Source organism: Rattus rattus, chromosome 2 (assembly GCF_011064425.1).
Source record: "Rattus rattus isolate New Zealand chromosome 2, Rrattus_CSIRO_v1, whole genome shotgun sequence".
Lineage (NCBI taxonomy): Eukaryota > Metazoa > Chordata > Mammalia > Rodentia > Muridae > Rattus > Rattus rattus.
In genome coordinates, this window is record NC_046155.1 from 18616846 (window position 1) to 18638335 (window position 21490).

Sequence of the window (21490 nt, forward strand, 5' to 3'; positions counted from 1 at the left end):
TGTTTCTTGCTGACATCCTGACAGGCATCTAACAACAGGGATCGTAACAATAGATCAAGAACAAACATTGATCAATTCTGAGCTTAGCTAAGGAAGGCAGACTCACAAATGTCAAAGAGCTGGGCTCTTGAACAGGCAGCACAGCTTTCTGAGCCTCTCTGCTCAGTCTCTCACCCAAGTATTGTTACATACAACAGAGAGACCCAGAGGCTAAGAGACTGTGGAAATGGTCTGAAATTGGGATCCAGAAGAATGAAGGCCCCCAAAAAGGCCGGACATAACCTTCATCTTGAATGTCGTAAATGAGTCTGGGATGATCTAGCGGCATTCAGATGGTACTGCAGGAAAATCCAAACAGAGCTGATCTCTGAACTAAGCAGTTCTAACTACCGCCACTGGCCACGGCCGCAGTTTCTGATGTCTCATTTTTCAGCCTTGCCCCTTCCTTTTCTCACCAACTCCCTTCCCCCTAGAAAAGAGAAGACTGTCATCAACAGCCAAGTGTTGTCTTTTCCCCTGGAGGAAGGCTGGCCCTAGACTTCAAAACATAAAGGCCAAGGTCACAGAAGGGTGAAAGTAGAGGGAAGAGATCTGGTCTTTCCTGGGCAGGGAAAGGAAGTGCAGGCTTTTCCAGTGTTTGTCTTTGCACCTCTGGAACCCTGAGACGACACTGAGATGACTAAGAACTTGTAAAAGTGGGCAACAAATGTCAAATCTATCTTGTTTACCGTTAATGAAGGGCTGGCAGAGCTTCACAGGCCTGCATCCAACCAGCATATACCCACACACAGAACAATGAAGACAGAATTACCCTATAAAGTCAGTGTCTCACTGGACACTGGAGGCTAACAAGTAAAACGCCATGTGCCAGGTGTCCATAACTTCTTTTGGAGTTGTTGACTCGTAAGTATTTTAGTTAGGGCTTCTATAGTGGGATAAAACTGTGTGACCATAATGAGCAACTTGGAGGTACTGGTTTATTTTTGTTATACTTCCACATCACAGTCCTTCACTAAAGGCAGTCAGGGCAGAACGCAAGCGGGGCAGGAACTTGGCAGGAGCTGATACAGAGGCCACAGAATACTGCTTACTGGCTTGCTCTCCACCTCCTGTTAGTTTTCCTCACTAGTAGCTCGGAGAGCACTGTGAAAGCTAACATGCGAGATGAACCTTCCAGGTCCACACCAGCATGATTTTGCAATGTTCTATGACTTAAGCATGTGGTGTATTTAGTAATAAGGTCTTACCTCCAAGTTCTGGATGATGACCTAGAACACTGGCAAAAGCCTATAATATTTGGGCTCTGCGGCCTCACTGGCCAATTTTCTGTCAACTTGTCAGAAACCAGAGTTATACGGAAAGGGGGACCATCAGTGGAAAAATTTCACCCACCCTGAAAGTGGCCTGTGGTACATTTTCTTAACTGAAGATGGATGTGGAAGGGTCCAGTTAGCTCACTATAGATGGTGCCTTCCCTGGGCTGGTGGTCCCAAACATGCCCAGCTATGAATCCTGCAAGCTACAACAATTGACTGGCCTAGAAAGACATGGCCAGAAAATGGAATACTATTAGTAATAAAGAAAAATCAGTTAACAAGTCATGAAAAGATGGAGAAGACTTCAATGCAAATAAATGCTAAGTAAAAGTAATCAATCTGAGAAAACTACTGCATCTCTGACCCCATCCCTGTCTCTGTCTCTGTCTCTGCCTTCCTCCCTCCCTCCTTCACTCTCCCTCCCCCCTCTCCCTCTTTCTGAAAAGGGGGAAACTACAGAGACAGCACAAAGATCAAAGGGAAGAAAAGGGGGAGCAAAAATAATGTTAGGACAATGAAATGATTGTGTAGTGCTGTGATGGTGGATACATTGCACTATAAATTTGTCTGTGGGAGATAATGATGTGTTAGTGTTGGTAGGTGCATTGGTTGGGGTTCTTTAAATAAATAGGACCAATAGTATGAATACATATATTAAAAGGGGATTTATTAGACAGTCTTATAGGATATGGTCTGGATAGTCCAACATACCAGAAAAACAAAAACAAAAACAAAAACAAAAACAAAAACAAAAACAAAAAAGATCCAGTATCACGTTCTGGAATAGGTTCCAGAAACTAACATTACCATCAAGGACTTGAAGCATACAGTTAGTAATTCCCACCACATTTCTCTATTTGGCCTATGCAGAAGACAGACAGACGGATCATGGAGTATGACAGCTGCCAGCAAAGACTTAATCAAGTAGTAATTCTTAACCGCAGCTGCTATTTCAGACATAATCTTAATTAAATAGGTAACACATTTCCTGATGCTTGGTGAGCAGGTATTTATTTAGAAATACTTTTTTTTAAAATATCCGTCCATAAGGGCCACAGGAAGATATCTGTCCATAAGGGCCACAGGAAGTAATCTGTTTTCAGTTGGCCAGGCCAGCAATAACACCTTTGCTGTTCTACCTCAAGGGTTTATCAACTAACTCTCCAGCACTTGATATAACTGAGTTTGAAGGGATCTTGATCATTTGTCTCTTCCACAAAATATCACACTGGTTTACTATATTAGTAACATTTACACTGATCGGACCATGTAAGAGGAGGCAACAAACACCTTGGATTTAAATGTTGGTAACGCATATGTGCATCCGAGGATGAATAATAAATCCAACCAAAGTTTAAGAGTGTTCTACCTCAGTAAAATTTCTAGTCCAGTAGTATGGGGTATGCAGAAATAGCCTTCCTAAGGTTAAGGATAAGTGGTTGTATCCACCCCTCCCACTAGCAGGAAAGAAGCAGAATGCTTAGTGGGCATTTCTGTATTCTGGAGGCAGCACATTCCTCACTTGGGTTTGTTTCTCTGGCCCATATACCAAGTCACTCAGAAAGACACTATGGTTAAATGGGACCTGGAGTAGGAGAAAGCTCTTCAGTAGGTTCTGGCTGATGTGCCACTTGGACCATATGACTGAGCAGAGCTGATAGTACTTAAGGTGCCAGTGGCAGACAGGGATGACGTCTGCAGTCTTAAACAGACCACTGTGAATAAATCATAGCAGACGCTTGGGGGATTTTGAAGCAAGGATCTATCATTGTCTGCTGAATTGTCTCCCTTTGAAAGACAGCTCTTAACCTGTTACTGAACAGTTTGTAGAAACTTGAGGGGGTTGGGGTAGAGAGATCACACATACACATACACACATATACACATACACACACACACACACACACACACACACACACACGCCATGGGACACCAAGCTGAGTATTATCTGACCCACTAATTCATAATGTAGGGGTGCACAGCAGTAATCCATTATCAAATAGAAGTAATATACACATGATTAGGCCCAAGCAGGTCCTGAGAGAAAAAGCAAGTTACATGAAGAAGTTTCCCAAATATCTGTGGTTTTAACTTTGTCACCACACCTTCTTCTAATCCCAAGCATGCACTGATGGCTTCATGGAATATGCCCTATGACCAGTTGACAGAGGAAGCAAAGTCAAGGGCTTGGTTTATTGATGTTTCTTCACTATATGAAGGCACCACCCAGAAATGGAGAGCTTCGGTGTTAAAAACCCCTTTCTGTGACAAACATGAAAGACACTGTAGCAAAGGAAAACCTTCACAGTGGGCAGAATTTTGGGCCTTACATTTTGCTTGTTACGTATAAATGTCCAGATGTTTGACGGTTTACTGACTCATGAACTGAAGCTAATGGTTTGGCTGGATGGTCAGAGACTTGGAAGGGGCATGATAGAAAAATTGGTGAGAAAGGCATTCGAAGAAGAAATACGTAGATAAAGCTCTCCGAATGGACACTTTTGTCTCGTGCAAGTGCTCCTCAGGAGATGGCTTCAGCGCTGGAGCTAATACTCATAGTTAGGACAACCCATTTTGTGAACCGTCAGCCTCTTTCCCCAGCCATCTCTTCCCTGGTCATTTCCCAGTGGGTCCATGAACAAAGTGGCTATGGTGACAGAGATGGAGGTTGTGCAGAGACTTGATAACATGAACTTCTACTTGCTAAGGCTGACCTGGCTGCAGCTGCTGCTGTATGCGGAGGCCAACAATGGGCCTCCGATAAGAAACGGCACCAGTCCTAGGGATGACCAGCCAGCAACGTGACAGCATACTGATTGTACTTTCTTTGTGGAAAAGACATTGCTTTAACTTTACTGGAATAAAATCTTATTCTAGTTATAGATTTGCCTTTGTTGCTGCATATAATGCATCTGGAAAATCTATTATCAGTGGTCTTACTGAATGCCTTATCATTCTATCTCGCACAGTATTGCTTCTGACCATGGTCAAAGAACAGCAATACAGAGTGTGTGCTCACGAAATCCACAAGACTTACCATGTTCCCCACCATCCTAAAACAAATGGCTTGATAGGATGGCGGAGGCAATGGCCTTTTAAAGACACAGTTATAGCACCAAAGGTGGTGATAGCTTGGATGACATCCCAAAAGGAGGGTTGCAACACTGAAACTGTCCATTTCTGCTTTCACATAGCACAGAATCATCAATAAACCAAGCCCTAGTCTTCTCTTCCTCAGCTATCTGATCATAAGCATACTCCGTGAAGCCATCAGTGCATGCTTGGGAGCAGAAGGTATTATAAAAAGAGTTAAAACCATGGACATTTGGGAAATTTCTTCATGTAACTTGCTTGTACTCTCAGGACTTGCTTAGGCCTAACGGTTCTGGGAAGGCAATATATGCTTTGAATCAGCATCCAATACATAGAACTTCAGTCTGGATTCAAGAGTCCAGGAACAGGGGACAGAATAGGGAATCATACTACTCAATATTAAGAAAAATTTCACGGGCTGGAGAGATGGCTCAGTGGTTAAGAGCACTGACTGCTCTTCCAAAGGTCCTGAGTTCAAATCCCAGCAACCACATGGTGGCTCGCAACCATCTGTAATGAGATCTGATGCCTCTTCTGGTGTGTCTGAAGACAGCCACAGTGTACTTACATACATAAAATAAATAAATCTTTAACAAAAAAAAAAAAGAAAGAAAAATTTCACTTCCTGTTCTTATGCTCTGCTGGCCTTGAAGTTGGTGCCAGAGAGTGGGCTATTTCTATGAAGAATGTGGCCATGTGTTTAGGAGGATTTGGAACTTTAGACTTGAAAGCAGTTGAATGCTATATCGGTGTAAAGAATCATCCTCATGGGAACCTAGGGAACAACAGCACTAACAGAGGCCACCATGGACACCCAGCTCAAAGGCTTTCAGAGGGAAGCAAGGACTTTCACAGTGCTGGGCTAGAAGCCAGTCCTGTGATATTTTGGCAAAAAGAAAAAAAAAATGGCTGCAGTCTGTCCCTGTCCTAAGAACCTGCCTAATACTGAATTAAAATGTGATAGATTGATTTCCTTGGCAGAGGAGATTTCAAAACAGCACAATATTGAATCTGTGGAAAGGCTATTATTGAAAACTTTTAGGTAGTCTCCAATGACAGAGAGCAAGTAGGGCAAAATTCAGAGTTTGTAGAGAAAAGAACAACAGGAAGCCTGATGATGTTAGAGGCTTGATGCTGTGATTGTTAAGAGATTAGAGAGAGTAAGCAGAGGCCTGCCCTGCATTGAACAAAAGGAGGATGTACTCAGGGCCAGATCCTACTTGCTAGATTTCCAAACTACAGAAGAGAGCTAAAGGCATCTTCTTCTCAGAGGAAGCAACTAAGCACTGCAGTGTAGTGCGATTCAGGGTCCATCCCAAGCTGGCAGCAGAACTTGGCAGTGTAACCCATGTCCACACGATACGACTGGCTTTAGAGGCATAACAAATGCAAGGATGAAGGGGTATTGGATCTGTCCTCCATGGCTTCAAAGAGCTGCAGAGGCCAGTCAGTATACAAGAGAGCCCTGCATGAAGGCCCTGAGAGAGCAAGAGACTGAGAAAAGCCATTGTGTAAAGCTGTGATGTAGAGCTGAGTAGCAGAGGAGAACCCTAGATGCTGGAGATGCCAGAGTCACGAGATCTCTGCCCAGCAGAGTTATAAAGGGAGAGGAACCAGCAATGTTGCAGGCAGCGAAGCTGGAGGGGCAGAGCCTCTGAGTCCTTTGAAATTAAAGTGGCAGGCGCTGGACATGGGGCTGCAGGACTTGCTGTTTGCCCTGCTAGGTTCTGGTCTTACTTTGGTTTAGTGTTTCCTCACTATACCCCATTCCTCCCTTCTGGAGTGGCAATGTATATTCTGTGTTGTTACTCATTGGAAGTGCGTAATCTGCCTTTTGATTTTATAGGGGGTTATAAATAAGAGTTTGCCTCAGGAGAGACTTGGTATTGAGAGTGTGAAAAACTCTGGAGACTTTTCAGGTTGGACTAAATGCATTTTGCTTTATGGTATGACCATAGGCCTATGGGATTGAGGGAGTTGAGTGTGGTGGGGCTTGAGTGAGAATGGCCCCTCAGTTTCAGGCATTCAACTACTCGGTAACTAGCTACTCACTAGAAGCTACGGTCAAAAGATAAAACTCAAAAAAGCCCACTCCAGGCTACTTGCTAAACAACTCTATAAAGAGTACGAAATATTTCCCCATCAGACTCAGCTACGCAATAAAAATACACCATTCCCCCTCTCCTTCAAGAGCAAATAGTATGACCAATTTTAGAATTTTCAAAAGGTTATTTGACCAAAAATAAATTATAGAAAACATGAAATTAATATATACATTTATTTTTCACTTTTGCCTAAGATAATGAAAGCAATATTAATGTTATATGATACCTTTCAGGTACAAAAACAAGTGTTACTACCTTGGAATATTCTCGGGGTAAATGAAAGCATTAATGCTTTCTAACAGGCACATGTATTACATCATCCACGCACGATCAAACAGGATGGTTATTTTTGTTGTTTTTATTTTGTTTTATTTTTGTTTATACAGGCTTCATGACTGCATATGGGCATGTGCAGGTGAGTGCAGGGACCCTGGGAGCTAAAAGAGGGCATCAGACCACCTGGGGCTAGAGTTACATTCACGCTGTCACTTCTTAGGTGCTAGGAACTGATCCTGAGTTGTCTGCAAGAGCAGCAGGCACTCTTAACTGCTGAGCCATCTCCCCAGTCCCTGAAACAGGATGTTTTCTGTTCCGAAACGAAACAGAGGAGTGTAAGGGACGGTATCCAAGAACCAAAACCATCTTTCCACTCCTGAGGTGAAAGGAAACAGCTGTGCTCTGTGGACTCCGAGGCCCATAAATGAGAGATTATCTCAGAACACATTCTTTGGCTTGGGTTCCTATGTATATCATTCCACAAAAGCCCACTGCTTCAAAAATAAAGACTGTACTCTTCGGGAAGAAAGTCAGTGTGTTGGAGGCCCAGCAACGTCCAAGAGCTGTGGATGTGAAGACTAATGCAGCTGAATACATTTCTTCCCACACAGGCATATTCTTGGATTGAAGCAAATCAATCCCCATATTTAACAGAAGAGATTGTGAACCGTGCTTTTATTCCTCTTATTCCAACACGACCTCTTCTCTCCTACCTCCCTCTCCAGCTCGAAAAGAGGACGACATGGGGAGGCAGAAGAGTGTGCGATGTGTCCTGATTTCAGCTGCGGGAATGGCGGGCTCCTTACAGACAGTAGCCAGTGTTTTCCTGACAAGAGGGTTCTGTTTATTAACACTGTGCCTTTCTAGTCTTTTTCTTTCATTTGCGTCGACTCTGCAGTGCCCTTCAGCCTAGCTACTTCTCACTTCTTGAAAGATCACGCACGCTGGCTCCTTCTATCTCTTCCACGTACAACTTAAATATCTGAAAGACCAGGACTCAAACTTCCGAAGGACAAGCTCTTTGCCAACCGTGCCTGGGGAACTAAACTAAACATGCGAGAGTGGGGAAGGCAGCTGCTAACCACTCCCCAAACCTCAGTAGTTTTGAGGAGACTGCCGAAAAGTGGAAGAAAATGATTCCAGTTCGGAGACTACACAGACCATCTGCTGCGAAAGGCAGAAGCCCAGCACTGACAATGACAGCAGTGCCTAGTTGTTTTTATATGATCCATGACCTAAGAACAAACTTTACAGTGTTAAACAGTAGTTCCCAGTACATGAAAATCACCTGAACTCAAATGCAGTGTCCAGAAGTGAAGATTCATCAGGCTGGGCTCGGCTTCCTCCTATATAAGACATTAGCCAGGAAAACGACTCTACATATCCAAGACCCGAGAGGGGAAATCCCCAACACTAAAGCCACTCATTAAAAATGAAATGACCCTTCTAAACTCACATTTCCAAGACATGTATTTATCATGGGCCAAGCACCATGCAAAGCACTAACCTGCAGTGATTCGCTGAATCCTTGAAACAAGCCAAAGAGTTTATTACCCATATTTTATAGCTGCAGTTATGGATGCGAAGCCCCTAGTCTAGGAACACAGAACCAGGAAGAAGATTCCCTAAGGACATGGGCTCATGAGGCTTTCACCAGACCGCTGAGGTCATAACGAAGAGCCCAGGCTCTCGGCACTGGACACTTCTCAGAGAATCCAGCTTTTAACAGAGGTTCCTGAGAGTGAAAACATTAATATACACAAAGTAGCAGGTACTCTTCTGACACACATGTGTCTGGGTCAGTCATCGTTGTGTGCATTTGTACATTATTTGGGACTTAATGCATATGTCTTTGTTGTCGCTGACAAAACACTATTATCAAATTTCTAGTTTTGTATAGTAGGGAATGTATCATATACAATATTCTAGCAAAAATCTCAATGTTTCTATTAAGGGAACAGAATATATATTAGATCCCTTGGCTGCTGGAGAATTAAAGGAGTTTAAATTTGTACTTTCAAGACATATTTAGGGACATGAAAATAGGATTATTCATTGCTAAAATATTCATTGCTATACATGTATACAATGCTAGAATATAAGTTACCTTTAACTTAAGTTTTATCATCATCTTTAAAAATTGGTTTTGAGCTAGGCCTGGTGGCACCATCCCATAACCCCAGGTACTTGGAAGGCTCAAGTAGGATGATCACAAATTTACAGCCACCGGATAGGAGAGCAGGTATTTCAGGCCGGGACCGCTGAGCAAGAGCTTGTTTCAAAGTAGAAAGGCTGGGGACCCGGCTCAGTGGTAGAGTGGTCCCCTATATCCAAGTCCCTAGGATCAGTACTGTTTGAAAAATATAGCTTTGAGGGAACAAATTTATGTTTTGCTAATATGTAAGAGATTGGCTGTACATGCAATCAGCTATGTAAAGCAAGATATGCACACAGAGAAACTACAGGAAAACACCAAATGCTACTTCCCTGTGTGGCAAAGCTACATGTTGTGTTTATTTCCTTTAGATTATGAACTGTCGAGAGTGAATAGGAATTACAAGAAAACATGTTCTTTATTGGCATCCTACTGAAGGACAACTTGGAAAACATGTGCATTTATCAGTGTTTACTAATGGGGTCCCTTTGTTCCCCTTTTCTCCCTGAAATGGCCATGAAAAGAAACGTCAGACAGTTAAACACCGACAATGGCAAAAACATCCGCAAAGTGACTGAATGGTGAAACTTGAAATCAACACAGGTGACAGGAGGCAACATCTCTTTTGATGTAAAATGATAGCATAAGGTACCCATGCAAAGAGAGGACGGCAGGGAAAGGTAGTCCCAGATCCAAGACCAGAGTGAGTATGCAAGGGCTGGAGGGCAGGGAGTGCATCCTGGGCTGGTCTAGCAGCACATCACTGTACCCGGCAGTGGGTGGAAGAAAGGGTGAGAGAGAGCTCAGGCTTGGGGCATGAGCCTCTGCTAGGGCTCTCTCAAGACAAGGAGTGGGGGAGAGGGGACCACACTTTATCTTAAGCTGTCTTCCATATTGTTTCCAGGGACTAAGAACTGAGTATAGATTCTGCATTATCAGACAGGAAGGCAAGCATAACCAACTCTCCTAGAAGGGTTTAGTTAGGCCCACGTGTCATGTGTGGACTCTCTCAAGTGCTTTAAAAAGACTCACGGTTCATGGGATGCGCACAAACACACACACACACACACACACACACACACACACACACACACACACACACACACATTAAACTAAAGACAATTTCATTTAATTTTTTTTTTCCTTTCAGTTACTCACTCATATCTCTGTTGCTATTTTCTCCGGCACTCCCGTCTTCGGCCTCTCTGTGTACTAGCCATAACTAATCACAGACATCCTGCCCTACCACTGGGAGGTCCATGATTTGAAACCACAGGTCAGATCATTTCATATATCAATGTGTGCAACCAGTGTTTAGAAATCTTGTGAAAAAAAACAATTAAAAAAACCCTTCAGATTTAAATACCTAGAACACTACCATTAATGAGACACTCAGCCTCAGCCCCCACGGGCCCATAACTACCAAGAGAAGGCAATGTTGGATTTGTGTTCAGCATGTGTGAACCCTACAAATGTCTCCAGTACCTATGAACTCTTCAAACCTGGCACAGAAACAAAGATTTACAATGTACGAGAGAGAACCACCAAAGCCCGGTGCTCAAGTAGTCAGACAGTATATTTATTATACTAGAGAGTGGCCAAATTTGTATAGCAGAAAGCTAATACTCAAACTCTGGTTTAACACAGCAAAGTCTGGGTGTGTATAAAATGTAAAAATCACAAGAAAAGAGCCAGGGAAAAAATCAACAGGGGATACCTTTGAAAATTGAGCCCTTCGTCTTCCAAAAACAAAAGGATTCAATACTTTTCTGCACAGTACACCCAAGAGACCACAAAGATGGTGTCTAAGAGAGTCAGGCTTGATGGTAAAGTCTTAAAATACCACTACTTAGTAGGCTGAGGCAGGAGAATTACAAATTCAAGGCCAAGCTAGGCCAGACTGGGCAACTTAGTGAGAACTCTGTCCCAAAATAAAATTAAAAAAAAAAAAAATGGCTTGAGCTATAGTTGAAGGCTAGCCTGTGGGGCCTTTGGCTTAATCCCCAGTTGGAGGTGAGAGGTGGGAGGGGGAGTACTTAAAAAAGGGAAATGAGCTCAGGGGAGCTATCTGTAAGAAATCAACACAGTAACCACAAGTCACACTCACTGCAACACTAGCTTTCAGCTGGAGACTCCTCCCTTGAGAGGATTCCCACTCAAGCTCAGCAGCGCCACTCCTGTATGTGAATGCCTCTCACGGGAGAGGCAGGAACAGTGGCCCCCAGTACATGGCACAATGTGCTTCTAATGCTATCCCCTTCAAGGCCTGGCCTGGAGTCCCCATCTCCTCAACCATGGCGACTCAGCAGCAGACACGAAGGTGGTAAGAGATGGTCTTCAAAGCTGAGACATTCGTGGGAAGGAAGAGTTGACAGAGTCAGGTCAGGAAAGCCCAGCAAGTCTAAGAGGCTCCCTCCCACAGGCCAGAGGTGACCTTCTCCCCAAGCACCGCAGATTTAGGAAGGAAGGGTCCAAAGGGAGCCAAGGCCTCTAGAACTTCCTCAGAGAACAGGAACAGATAAACTAAAACGGTTTTCTGGGGCCACCATCAGAACAGGGTAAATTTCAGGACGGTGAGAGTAGAAACCCCCCTTTCTGCCACGCCCTGACTGGGGAATAACAACCTTTGAAGGCCACAAACAGTACCTCACTTTCAGGACACTAAAAGACCCAAGGTCCTGCTCCCCTCTGAGGCCATACTAGGCTGTAAAATGTCATTTGCATTAATGCATATTATGAGTGTGGTGACATAGGTGGGAGGAGACTGTGGAACTGGCCTTAAACACTGGAGGTGCCCTAATTCCCTCCCAAGCCCAAATCCTGTGGCATCATTTGCTGTGTCACATGGGAATGGAGAGGCTGGGACAGAAGGAGAAGCCTGCACCCTCAGGACTGTGGCCTGACCCACATGCCATGGTCATCTGAACTATACTCCCTAATAACCATAAGTTCACTCTCTATACCATCCACACACATATGGAGCTCGCCATCTCTCTCCATCTGTCCCAACAAATTAATATGTCAGGGCTTATAATCCTCTATAAATAGAACTTTTCCAATCCTAAAGTCACAACAATAAAACTTGTTCCTATCACTATAATTATAAATTCCTAAGCTCATCATTTTAACCCCAGATGTAAGCGTTGTTTAGGAGTTGGGGGAGAGAGGGGAAGGAAAGAGGAGGCTTTCAGTTCCTTAGTCGAATGCACGCACCTCATTCATGCAGAGTAACATGCGAACAGTCCTTCTCTTTGGGGAAGGCTTCTCAACCCTCTGGTTAAAGAGCAGCCATGAAAACACTCCTGCCTAGAATCAAACATGAGAGTTCCTAGAAAGCAAGTCTGACCTTGAACCTAAGTGTTTAGGCTTGTCACATTTATAAGGGTCAGAAAGACAAGAAGGGAGTGCTCCAGAAAGGTGAGCTGCAAAGGACATTTTACACAGAGAATGAGTTCCTAAAAACTACAAGTCATATTCCTAGAGCTCACATCCATAGAGCCGACATTTTCTACATAAAATCCTATGTGGGTCAGTAGCTTCTGGGAGAGAGTCAGGTTTCTTTAAGGGCACGTCCCCTGCTAGGTTGACCATGCTCCTAGGTTGACCACACGCCAAAGGGATTCAGTGGGTTACTAAAAACGGGAAGGGGGTTGGGGGCACACAAAGTTGGGAGGGGTGGGGAGGTAGACGTTAGATCTAAAATGAGCTAGGAGAAGAGTAGAAATATGATCAAGACACATTATAAAAGTTCCTCAAATCATAAAAATGTTAGCTTAATTAGTAAATGTCTCAAAGAAAGCCTGTCTTGGCAGCCATGCACGCACAGTCACATTTTACAATGGTCTCGTTAGAATCCGAGCATACGGTGCCCCTGGAGCATCCTGTCAGGCTCCCAGTGGTCTCCTCTAGTTAGCTGTAGTCACGACACCACCCAGCATGGGTGGAGACTGTGAAATGGGAATCTGATTTACTCATCAACGCACCGCACCCCACCCTAGTGCTCACACCATCCTCTGCTTTCTCAGGATCACTCACGTAAGTCCGACCTGGCGTATTCCCTCTCTCCATGACTGTGAAGCCACATGGGCACTAAGCACCAAGCTAGGGGCAAGCAGGAAATAACTAAAAGTTCCAAGTGGGTGGGATTATTCAGAAATATGAAAATTATACAAAAGGTCACTCTGAGGTGAATTCTGAATCCGGTCGTTACAGAGTCATTCAGGGATTCCTTTCCAGAAGCTTGTTTCTTACTGCATATGTACCTTTTGGTTGTTTTGAGACAGGGTCTACATGGTCCATGCTAACCCCAAACTTGCTATATAGATAAATCTGGCCTTAAGTGTCAGTCCCTCCTTTCTCCACCTCCCGAGTGCTGGGATAACAGGGTACACCATCATGCCTGGTGTGTATGATACTGGGGATCGAACCCCGGTCTTTGGGCACACTCGGCAAGCACTTTACTAACTGAGCTACATCCCAGACTTCTATTTTTTTTTTTTTTTTTTTTTTTTGGTTCTTTTTTTCGGAGCTGGGGACTGAACCCAGGGCCTTGTGCTTCCTAGGCAAGCGCTGTACCACTGAGCTAAATCCCCAACCCCCCAGACTTCTATTTTAATGTGAGGATTTTGGAGATGGGAACCACAACAGATCAATAATTGGGTTAACACTGTGGGTGCTTTAAATCAGATGAGAAGCAGTGAATTCATCCTGAGGGCCAATGGACAAAGAAAAAAAGAACCCAAGTTCTAACTGTTGTGCATGAGGAAGACCCGGATGGTCCTAAGTAAGACACTATGTTAAGGCTCCTAGGCTTGTGGCCCTGGTACTTAAGATGTTACTACCATGCTCAAAACAGCTGGCCATGCCATTAGGGTCTGCCTAAGGTGCGGGAGCGTCCGGGACCTAGATGCCAATCAAATGGGAATGCCAGAACAGGTGTCCTGACAGAGAACCAGGAATTGGGCAAGAGCTTGGCATAGAAACAGAGCAAGACCAACTCCTAGGAACCAAAGGTCCCCAAAGAACCCCAGAGCCTCAACATTCATGTACAGACTTGGCCCTCCAGGAGGGGAAGGAAGGTATTCAGCAAGAACCAGAACCCACACAGGATGGGAGGGGTTCTCAGTAAGAGGACAGCAGCAGTCACCACAGCAGCAGCTCTGACTAGAATGCAGCTTATGTTAGGGTGAGATCCTGGTAGGCAGCTCAGTAGGTGATTTGGATTTATAGCCTAAACCCAGACATGGCAGAAGAGGCAGTTTTCTTCCCCAACAGAAATTAAGAACGTTAACAGAAACTTCAATTTCAATTTCGGTACATACTTGGTATACAAACTTGGGAGGGGATAGTTTCTAATACAGTGTTTCAAAGCCAGTGTCTCTGCCCAAAAAATTTGTGAGAATGTCTCCATTCAGGTATTCCAGGAGGACAACCATGATGAAGCCTTCACTGATTCATTAAAACAGACCCCAAAGCAGCTGCGGAGTGTGTATTCTAGAAAACCCCAGAAACCTCAGCAAGCGATGCATCAGAGGTCAGCGTCAGAATCTGGACTGTAAGCAAAGATGAGACACAGCTCTCTTCCAGAACTCCTGAGTCAGAGACGCCTGTCAGCTGAGTGTCATCTACGGCCCTCCCTCACCTGTGCTCAGACGGTCGGGATGTGGCAGCATCTCCCAGGAAGTGCAGTGCTTGCTCTGAGTCTGAGGAAAGCACGGCCTTTCCACAGGAACCCTAGGCTGAAGACAGCTCTGGTCTCACAGGAGTGAGTTAGGAAAGCCAGGAGACTCTCATGAGGCAAGTCAAGAAGACCCTGCTTGGTGCTTCTTCAGATTCTCTTAAGGGGCCTGAGTTAAACCCCTTTAGCTTAGATACGATGTTATTAGTTGTGACATCATCTTTAGTTTGTTGAGTTTAAACTGTTCACAAGTTCCCAAAAACATGAAGGGAGTCGGGAGAAAAGATGGGACTCCAAGTGCTTGGTGAATCCCAAGAATATAAAACCAAAATAGCTTGTCAAAATCTTTGTGATGTTGCAGTTTTAAAATCCCATGCCAATCAAAACGTACAACTTCAAATTTCCCCTTTAATTTCTGCTCCAAAATAAGTTGAGAAACTTGCCCGTAACACTCGAAAAGGTGTTTAAAAATAAAGTAGGAACTATCTGACAAAAATGAAGCCGGCAGCATCAGTCACCAAGTAGCTTGTTCTCTCCGTCGGAAGTCCCTCACCTTTCACTACAGCTACACACTCAACAACTGCAGAGTACCAATACCCGACCACGTCGATGTGGGAGAGGATCAGAGCGAGCAGCTCAGGTCTCACTTTCTCTTTTTGTTTAAAGATTTATTTATTTAATGTATGTGAGTACACTGTAGCTGTCTTCAGACACAGCAGAAGAGGGTATCAGATCCCATTACAGATGATTGTGAGCCACCATGTGATTGCTGGGATTTGAACTCAGGACCTCTGAAAAAGCAGTCAGTGCTCTTAACCACTGAGCCATCTCTCCAGCCCCAGTTCTCACTTTCTGTGTGGAACAGAACCATTTTCCAAAACCTAGGCAAATGGCTTTCACTTTCATTCAACACACACACACACACACACACACACACAATTTGCAGTTCAATGTGTGTACCAAGTTCCCCTGGATTCTTAAACTTGGTACCTGCAGTCAGTCAAACATGCATACCAGATGGGTTGTTTTCTCTGTACGTCAGTCAAATGACTTTCTCCTTCACACTCCCGCAAACTCTTACTCAGATCTCAAGACCCTTCTTACATTGCCCCTTTCTGTGACATCTCAGTTCCCCCAGCTCTGTGCCTCATGCTTCCTGGCCTCTGATCATCTGTGATATCCAAGGCAAATGGATTAAGTTTTTCCTGCTTTGGCTGGGCCATAAGTTTTGGTGGTTAGTGAGCTGATATGATCAATTCGAAATGTCTCTGAAAAAGACAGTGAACCCAACTTCTGATAAACAAATTCCACTCCAGGGCCATGTCTTAAAGATTTTCAAAACTAGACTGTTACAGCACCAATATAACAAAAGACTAGAAATGATCTAACTGCACTCAGAGGATTCCCCTTAAACAAACATTAGCAAACATGCAGAAGTTTTAAAGGATCCCGGGGTTGGGGATTTAGCTCAGTGGTAGGGCGCTTGCCTAGCAAGCGCAAGGCCCTGGGTTCGGTCCCCAGGTCCCCAGCTCCGAAAAAAAAAAAAAAAAGAAAGAAAGAAAGAAAAGAAAAAGTTTTAAAGGATCCCAGGCTCTCTTGGCACTAGTATGTATATTTTTCTCCAAATTCTTCTAATTTGAGCCAGGAAGATGGTTCAGTGGGTTGAGGGACCTCCAACCCAGGTACCTCAAACAAGCTGGGTTTGATTTGTGGGGTCCATGTGGTAGAAGAGAGAACAGACCCCTGCAAGCTACACTCTGACCTCCATAGCTGCACCATGGTACACACACACACACACACACACACACACACACACACACACACACACACACACACACAAGCTACATGTCCAGTTAAAGCCTGAGTCCTATTTCCAAGCCACAGCATTCACAAGGATACAGGGACCTACTTCACAGGGAAGTCAGAATAAATACACAGGAGACAGAGGACACGGGGTGTTTGCTACCCTCCTGACACAGGCACCCAGGGAAATGTTAGGTTTCCCCATCACTGGCATCATCATCCAGGGAATTTGCAAAATGTTTTCCCTCTGACTTTACTCAGCCACTGGGTGTAAACTCATCACATTTATAAGAGAAACCAGCCGCCACGTACATCTGAAAGCCAAGCGATCGCTCTCCCCGGTGGTTCATTATTTATGCAGGGATGGATTACACAACAGTTGAGACCGGTTTAGACAGAAACCCTTTTCCTCTCAAGTTTTGTTTAAAGGACATACTTGCAACCCTTTTCACATTTTTACGGTAAGTGACAAAAGAACCCAGAGACCTGGCAGGTTTCTCCTAAGTACCACACATTTATTTTCACCAGTCACATGAAGTATTTATGCTGCTCTCCTCTCACCACCACAATCAATGAGCCATTTGAAGGAGATGGCCAAGGTCAGACATCAGGTTTCCAACACCAGTGGACTGTCACCAAATCTATCCAAGACGAGATGCCCCCAAGGTTCACGTGGCGTTCAGTGCGTGTATTACCCCATAGCCCATCAAATTTCTCAAACGCTGTCTGTGAGAACAACATTCTGTCCTGTACACTGACCAGCTGGGTAGAGCCGCCCTCCTTGCAGTGCAAGAGTGGCTGAAAACCACACAAAAGCTCTCTAGACAAGCTGAGAGGCCAGAGGGATCTGAAGAGGAGGATGGTCCACCTACTGAAGACTGAGTCTCCGTGCCATATCTAATGAGTAGTGGCGGGATTCAGAGACAAACTTTCATGGGCCAAAAATGATCCCATAAAAGATAAAATGTCACACAAGGTGCAAACTGTGGCTGAAATGATGCCTCAGGTGTATCACAGACAAAACAGAATGGAAACATATCCCAGCCAAACAACTCAATCTGACACCTGGGCAGCATTCTAAGGTAGCTGCTCCTGTATTCTTTTCATAATTAAAACTGATTTACAGGAAAAAAAAAAAACGGAGATTTTATTCATCTAACCAGTGATTATTTCTAGGCGATAAGGATGGTTTATAAACTTTAATATTATTTGTTTATTATCTGTATTTGTCATTCTAAAATAGAAAAATATATTCTATTATTTACATTTTGGTTTTTGAGGTAGGTGCTGCACGCTATATAACCAGGCTCCTCTCCAGACACCACTATGCATATTTGTTGTTTTTTTTTTTTTTGTTCTCTTTTTTAATCACAAGATTAAACAATTAAATGGGTATAATCAGACATCTAATTGTAGATACATAAACTAAGTTAGGACCAAATGAGTAAGGATGAAGCTGCATTCTACAGTTCCTGGGACTCCCAGTGCCCAGTGTGGAGCCTAAAATACAGGCTAAATCAAGGAATGTCTAAACCAGAAACCAAGGAGGGTGGCGAATGCCTTGGATCTTCATACCCAGGAGCTCAGTGTGTTCCGTCGAGGTAAGCAGGGTCTACACAGTAAGTTCCAGACCAGCTAGGGGTAGATGGTGAGACTGTCTCAGAAAGAAACAGAAGGGGAAAAGAAAGCAGAAAAAAATTTCTGCAGGGAATACTCTGAATGCTCCCCTTCTCCCCCAACCCTCCTGGGAGAAAAAGGGGTTGGGGGTGGGAGAGCTCTCTCCTCTAAAGATCTACCAGAACCTGCCTGGGCAGCTTCCTCCCTCCAGTGGCCCCTTGTTGCATACAGGCTGCTTAGTGGGAAAGATGCATTAACTCTGTTGTTTAATGTCCCTTGCTATTTGTGATGCTTCATACTGACACAGGCTGTGGAACCATACCGGGGACAAGCTTCCAGATTTACCCATGGGGATCATCCAGAGTAAGTCAGCCTTTAAGAATGTCTGGAGGGATTGCCTTGATGCGGTTAACTGAGTTGTGAACTCTGATCTTAAACAAGGGCAGCACCATCCTTCTTTGAGCACCCCATCCTGATACAAAGGAGGATGCTATCCGAGTGGGAGTATCCATCCTTCTCTCTTCTGGAATGCAGATGTCATGCAGCCAGCTGTCTCCAGGAGTTTCCTACTGTAGTAGGCTATACTCACGAACTTCGAACTTCGCGCCAAAAGAAATCCTGAATCATTTAAATTGCAGCAGAAAAAAAAAAAAAATAAGTAAGACCTGCCTCTAGGCTCTTACAGTAAGTCCTCTGACCCTCGCTGTCCCTTCATCTGGCTCCCGTCTTTCCAGTGCTGCCCATTAAATTAGAAGCCATGTTGTCTTACTCCGCTACTACGGAAACCCTGTCCAACACAGGAAGAGAATCTCTGGGAACTCTTGTCCCAGATCTCAGTGCCATTAAAGTAACTATTTCCCAGAATAAAGAACACATGTTAATTTCCTGAGCACTACAGGCCTTACGGTTGGTCTTTCATCTGTCTGCATGAGGCTGAGAATCACGTGACCGCTCTTTCTGGTAACTTTACGGGAGTCTATGGCGTGCATGCCTACCAACTTACTCCTCTTCTCGCTTCTTATTATTCTTCCCTCTCTGCCCCAAGCCTTTTACTTTCCTCTCTTCCCCCAACTCTGTCTGATAATTTGAATGTTTAGCATTATTTTGGAGAAGAGACATTTGGAGAGGGTATAAACAAAGCAATAGATGAAAAATTAAAACTTAAATACATTCTTGTGGATGTCGGGCTTCTTTGGAGACCTTCATCCCCATGTCTTGCCTAGAGTAGAAGGAAAGAAAGCACAGTACACCTGCAGTACACATGCACAGTACGGCTGTGCATAAGAGTCCGGCTGGGGTTAGAAACCTGGTTCTTTCAGAGTCCTATCCAGTTGTAAAATATTCAGGGCTCCTCACACAGGGGCAAAGCACAAATCCTGGAGTCAAGCGTATGTGTTGTACTCCTCTACGATTCATACATCACCACCACCCCACTGCTGTTACGAGATGAGTTAACCTGCTGTGCCTTACTTCCCCCCTAGACAATGGGAATAAAAATGGTGCTGACCTGGTAGGGTTACTGAGAAGGGAATGAGTTCAAACATGTATGGTGACTAAACCAGTGCCTAGCACACAGTACATGTGGGACAGTATGAAAATAAAGGTTTACATGTGGGACAGCATGAAAATAAAGGTTTCTGTTTTCCAGTAAGCCAGCACATAGCTTTAAGTTCGACTGACACTAATATTTCTCTCTTTCTGTTACTAGGTAAATAAAGTGATTTTCATGGCAACCCTATTTATGTATGTTTGGGCCTCACTTATAAATCCCAGTGAAGTCAGAGTTCTCTCTAAATAGTACAAATGTTTAGCCATGTGTTTTCTGGTTTGCTGGAGAGGAAAGGGCAGATATGTAAACAACAAAACTAGTTCCCAGAGCCAATCTCCACTTCGTAACAGGCTGAGTCCTAAACCACACCCAAAGGTGCATGAACACACAAGCTCACAATCACGTACACAAAGGCAGCTCCTGCCAGCACCCACAGACCCAACACTGACTTCACTTTTAATGTGTCTGGAGGAATGAAAAAACCTCACGGCCTGATTGTCCAACACATTCTTCAAAATCAAGTGCTTTGTTTAGCCGTCAAAGAACTCAGCTTAGTTGGACACTTGAGGTCCTGACTTACATATGAGTTTACAAAACTGCCACCTCATACATCCGCATCTAAATTGCAAATTGCAAACTTCTCAGATTTCACATAGAAGGCAGCCTCAACCAGCACCGCCCAGCCTCAGCTCAGGCCAAAGCCAGACTGAGCCACTTCCTTCATATTCAGCCCTGTAGAATTTATGTCGACAGAGAATGCCTATTTCGCAAATGTGTGTGCATTATTTTCAGATTCAGGAGTTTATGCTGCTACAAAAGAAGAAAACTGGATAATTATTGAAGTTTAAGTGTCTGTCACTTTAATAAAAAAAAAACTCAAGGAAAAAAAAATCACTGAAGCAGCATAAGCGGCTATAAAGGTTGATAGTATATGGCTCAAGTTTCAGCCTTTGTAATACCAAAGCTGCAGGAGACTGGAAAAAGAGGGCTGAGAATTCGTCAATCATTCATCTCCTATTTTCTACGATTCCTGTTAGTTCCCTATCCAAATGAAAGTTCCCACGAGTTTATTTTGTCAAGCTGACATATAACAGTCCCTTAAAATGCTCTCGTTTCTCCACATCACAGAAAACACTCTAAGAACGACGTTTAAAAAAAGCGAACCAGGAAGAGTGGTCAAGAAAACTGTTTTGAGGAACTTCGTACTCTCTCCAGTTTAGTTCGCCCGAGTCACCCTAAGCAAAACACTTGCATGCAAGACAGAGCGATACTTCCTAAAGCTAGGAGCCGAGAGGGTTGCAGCCCAGCTGTCCGGTTGGCAGTGCCAGTGCAGCTCTCCAAAGCTCTCCGGAAACCTCGGGTCCCCGTCCCGCTCCAGTCCGAGCCCCGCAGCTGGAGGGTGCAAACCCCACCCAGCCGTAGCGCACTTCCCGTTCGCCTGCCGGTCAAGAACTCCAACTTGACAGCGACACGCCGAAATATGAGGAAGTGGCCGCGACCTAGGTGCTGCCACCACACCGCCAGAACGTCCTGGCGAGCAGTGCAGACAGAGTCCGAGGGCGCTCCTCGGGAACTCCCGCACGGGGTCCCGCAGCCTGGAGACCCGTACCCGCAGCGCGCAGAACTCTTACCTGGTTTGACCGGTTTGGGAGGTGGCTTGGACATGGCGCTACTCGGAGCGGCCAGGCTCAGCCGAGGGAGCCCCACACGCAGACAGGAACTGGGAGCCAAGCCTGCGCTAGCCGCGGCCCCTCCGGACCCGCGCGCAACCCGAAGCGGGACACCGGGACTAGCGAGCTCCGCAGACAGCCCAGCCTTCCCACCAGGAAGTGGCCGCGCCTCGCTGGCTGCTGATTGGCTACGGCGGGGAGTCCTGCTGCCGGAGCGCCGGAGCGCCGG

The 21490-nt window shown here is 44.8% G+C and overlaps 1 protein-coding gene across 1 annotated transcript in view; it reads right to left on the reverse strand.

Moving 5' to 3' along the window:
* Ostf1 (osteoclast stimulating factor 1) overlaps nucleotides 1-21490 on the reverse strand; it is a 52640-nt gene that overhangs the window by 25178 nt on the left and 5972 nt on the right. Inside the window, 2 exon segments of the mRNA XM_032893813.1 lie at nucleotides 21223-21349; nucleotides 21351-21380. Of these exon segments, the coding sequence (XP_032749704.1) occupies nucleotides 21223-21349; nucleotides 21351-21380 (157 nt within the window).